The 4,385-nt window shown below is 44.9% G+C and overlaps 1 protein-coding gene across 1 annotated transcript in view; it reads left to right on the forward strand.

Annotated features, from left to right (window-relative positions):
- The first annotated feature begins 1,504 nt into the window (after positions 1 to 1,504).
- Pnliprp1 (pancreatic lipase-related protein 1) overlaps positions 1,505 to 4,385 on the forward strand; it is a 12,301-nt gene continuing 9,420 nt past the window's right edge. Inside the window, exons 1-5 of the mRNA XM_013017886.1 lie at positions 1,505 to 1,523; positions 1,627 to 1,675; positions 2,212 to 2,366; positions 2,743 to 2,868; positions 3,542 to 3,676. Of these exons, the coding sequence (XP_012873340.1) occupies positions 1,627 to 1,675; positions 2,212 to 2,366; positions 2,743 to 2,868; positions 3,542 to 3,676 (465 nt within the window). The 5' untranslated portion in view covers positions 1,505 to 1,523. The remainder of the gene's footprint in view (positions 1,524 to 1,626; positions 1,676 to 2,211; positions 2,367 to 2,742; positions 2,869 to 3,541; positions 3,677 to 4,385) is intronic.

The raw sequence follows: 4,385 nt of genomic DNA on the forward strand, positions 1-4,385 counted from the left end.
ATAAAGTGGAATTCAGGAGAGAAGACATGCAAGAAGCAGAGAGGCCATTGAATATCTCCTGTCAAACAACCTACCTATCTATCACTCATTTCTTCCTCCCAAGTCTCACTTGTATCAAGCATTTCAATGTCAATTTTTTTAATCTATAAATCTTTTTTTAATTTAATTTTATTTTATTTGTGAACATACTGTACAGAGGGGTTACAATTACATGGGCAGGATAATGCGTACATTTCTTACCAAGCATTGCAGCCTCCTCCTTTGTTTACCCTTCACATCCCTTCCCAGCCTCCCCCCTCCCCCCTAATCTATAAATCTTTTTGACTTCACTGTCTTTGAAAACTGTTCCAGTATCTTCCCAGCCCATGTGAGCTGACTTTCAAAGCGTAACAGCTCATCTGTACCTGCATAGATCCCTAGATACAAATTTAGTGCTTCCCCTCCCTCTTTGAGTCAGACCTTCTTTTCTCAGACTTGTGGGAATATGTACCTGCCATTACTTTTGTGTATTTGTACAGATTAAAATATTAAATATACTCTGTCAGGTCAACCAGATGGCTCAGGTCTGCCTGAGTTCAGGGGAAGTCTGTTTTCTACTATGACTTATGCTACAGATGAATCTCCTCTAGTCTGTGGGATTGATGTTCAACAAATCTTGTTGATCACTTTCTCAATGTAGCAAGATGTTGAATATTCAACAGTTCTTGTTCCACTCTTGTGCAGTAGATCCAGATTCTACCTCATCATCTATTAGAGGTGTCACTTTGCAAGCAACTTAGTTGTCTTTCTGAGTCAGTGTCCACATCTGCAAAGGGAGGCTAAATGATGATACCTACCTGATGTGGTTTTTATCAGACATAAATTGGGAAATGTACATAAAGTGCTTAAATCTCAATACTTGATAAGTTGCAGAAATGGTCAGCTGCTACTCATTACTCCAGAAGAAAGTCCCTTCTGTTTCCTTAGCAAGAAGTTTCCTTCATCCCATACCCCAGTGCTTGGACTATTGTGAAGGATGAAATTTGACAGGGAAGCAGATTTCATTTAAGGTTGGGGTGCTTGCCTGTGAGGTCTTATCTGCCCCATGTGTGAACCTGCTGGCTGCTCACAGGTGTGCAGAGTAGATCATGAGCTGTGTCTGTCTTGCAGGTGTGCAACCTGCCCTCAGATGATCTTGGGAAATTCCACAGGCATGAGGTGGGTTGGTGATATGAGCTTCTGGGGTCTCCTCAACACTGTTTATTCAAAGCCTAGTAACACAGTACAATAATTACTACTTTTTTCAGATTGGTTTCTTGCAAAGCAATGGTTAACTGGAACAGGTAGTAACTGGGGAAACTGTGGCAAAGGTTTTTATGATAGCCACTAATCTTGTTTTGTGTATTTGTACAGATTAAAATATTAAGTACACACAGCATATGCTATCATCACTCACTATGTTCTTGAAATAGAGTCTAAATGATAAGGCTGGAGTATATAAGGCTGGAATACTGGGGTAGAGAGTAGCCGAATCGTCAGACAGGGTAAGCTACTTTTGCATTCTCTCCCCCGCCAGCTGAGAAACAAAATCTTTGCTTGTTATCTGTGATAATTTGGTGAGGCTGAGTGTGTTTGGCTCTGTTATAGATGCTGATCTTCTGGACAATCACACTTTTCCTTCTGGGAGCAGCCCAAGGTAAGAACCACCACACCTGCCCAAGCAAAGGCTATAAAGCCAACCTCTTAGCACTGGCTGGAGGAAGCTTTAGACCAGCAGCTCTAGGGGCTCACACTCTGCCTGGGAAAGTGGGCAGGGCAGTTGAAGAGGGACTTCCTTAGAGTATCCCCCCCTCATTTTCCTACAAAGTCATTAAACACCTGGCAGAACATCTGGAAGCAACTGACATTTGCAGGCATTAATAATTGCCTGGTTCTTGTATTGACTCATCAATGCCAATTATCATGTTAGTCAAACAAATGTATCCGAACTTAGGAGAGGACTCTGAACATTTCAGCTTTAAAGGCAGTTTGAAGCAAAGTCCTGGTGGGTTTCTTAGTGGAATTCTACAAGGCTAGTCTAGACCAACCTGTAGACAGTAGGCAAGAGGTAGAGTCTGTGCATCTCCTGTCTGCACACTATTTTCGGGCAGAAGAAAGACCCTGGGCCACAAGGACACCCCAGAGCCTGTTCTTAGGAGCGAATGCTTAAATAGATCCCCGCTTTCCCCTCAGGAAATGAAATTTGCTATGCGGATCTTGGGTGCTTTTCTGACATTGAGCCTTGGGCTGGCACTCCAATCAGGCCTCTAAAGCTTCTCCCCTGGAGCCCAGAGAGAATCAACACCCGCTTCCTACTCTACACCAATGAAAACCCAAACAACTTCCAGGTGAGACGCCTCCCGCAATAACATTGCTTTCACATGGAGAGAGCTGGGCAAGTGGAACACCAGGAGCAAATTTTTCAGTTACCAAGACTCCGGCTGCTTATGTGGCCTGGTCTGGGCATAGAGTTTACTGTACAACTAGAGCCATCAAGAAGATGAGCCTGTGAGACATAACCCAAATGCAGTGTGGGGAGGTGGGGCGGGGGATGGGAAGACCTGTGGAGATTGAGCAGGAAAAGGGAAGTCAAGGTGGGCTTCATGCAAGAGGTGGCTTCATGCTAGGCTTTGAAAAGCCAAAACATCCATACAGAGATGCAAAGGGGAGAGATGGGCTTGTGGAAAGAAGCGGCAAAAACATGCTGCGTTGCGTATGTTGCAGATTCTTCGTCTCTCGGATCCATCAACGATTGAGGCATCGAATTTCCACATGGACAGGAAGACTCGCTTCATTATCCATGGCTTCATAGACAAGGGAGAAGAGGGCTGGGTGGTAGATATGTGCAAGGTAAGAAGAGCTGGCTCTGACCCCTCCACTGCCTTGCCACGTCCCCTCGGCCACCGTACCACTGGGGCCATCACCTCCCACTGATATCTGCTCACTTGATGGAATCTCAGTAAATGAACTTGAGAACAGAAATCCTTCCATATTAGGTCACTTTGTGCAGTCAAAAATGCCTCCCTTCCCCCAAAGCACAATTCTTCCCCTTGTTTCTGACTTCTGTATTCCACCTGCCACTGGAGACAGGAGCATTTGCTATGTTGCCAGGCTCCTGCTGTGTCTTTTCGGGCTAAACCAATTTGCAGTGTTTTGTCTTATTTTCAGCAAGAGATACTTATGTTTTTGCAAATAAGGTTTATATCCTATTGCTCTCATCTTCTCATCCCAGAAAGTCAGATACATGTAGCTGTGACAATTTATTTTCTGAAACACGGAGAACTAAGACTGACAGGTTGATTTAAGTGACGGAATAGAAAGTACCACAATTAGAGGGCATAGGGAATCTGAAGAGCCACAGAAGGACATAGGCATGCGCTCACAAAGGCATGCATGCACACATGCAGACACAGATGTCCATATAGATAGGCACACCCATGCACACACACATGATACCATCCTTCTGTTCTTCTTGTAAATACACTATTTCTGTCTATAATACCTGATGTCTCCCCAACACCAGAACATGTTTGAGGTGGAGGAGGTGAACTGCATTGGTGTGGACTGGAAGAAAGGCTCCCAAACCACCTATACACAGGCTGCCAACAATGTGCGAGTCGTGGGTACCCAGGTGGCACAGATGCTCCACATCTTGTCGGTGAGTGTTTCTGTATAGAGCTTCTGGTCTCTCATGGGTACATAGATTTCAAAAAAGAAAACACACAACAAGGAATGTGATCCAAATCTTACTTCTGGAAAATCTAATCATTGCTTTACTGACACACTAGTGGAAGAGAAAGCTAGTAAGAGCTAACTCTTAGTAGGTAGGGGCTTTAGTGTGATTTTCAATTCCTTCAGTAGTGATACCAGAGAAGGAAGTTACTTTGTCTAGATGTTACTGAACGAGTAAATAGGTGGACTCCAGGTGGGGCAAAACATGGTGTTGCCAACCAAAGCCAAATGGAGCCAAAAGACAAGACATGCAATTGGCATGTGCCGGCTTTGCTGGCCTGTGAGCCTGAGGGCCTCTAGTGTAATTGTATAAGAGGCACAATTGGCCAGTCAGAAACATTTGACAAACAGCCAAGCCCAAGGTGCCAGCACCTTGTAGCTTTATTTGCTTTGCTTTTTGACCCTGTATATTAGTACAATCTCGAGAGATAAGAGTAGAGAAATAGGGGCTGGGAAGGTGGCTCAGTGGTAGAGTGCTTGCCTTGCATGCATGAGGCCCTGGGTTCGATTCCTCAGCACCACATAAGCAGAAAGAAAAAAGCCAGAAGTGGTGCTGTGGCTCAAGTGGTAGAGCGCTAGCCTTGAGCTGAAGAGCTGAGGGACAGCGCCCAGGCCCAGAGTTCAGGCCCCACAAC

This window comes from Dipodomys ordii, unplaced genomic scaffold (genome assembly GCF_000151885.1).
Source record: "Dipodomys ordii isolate 6190 unplaced genomic scaffold, Dord_2.0 Scaffold36, whole genome shotgun sequence".
In the NCBI taxonomy this organism is placed as follows: Eukaryota; Metazoa; Chordata; class Mammalia; order Rodentia; family Heteromyidae; genus Dipodomys; species Dipodomys ordii.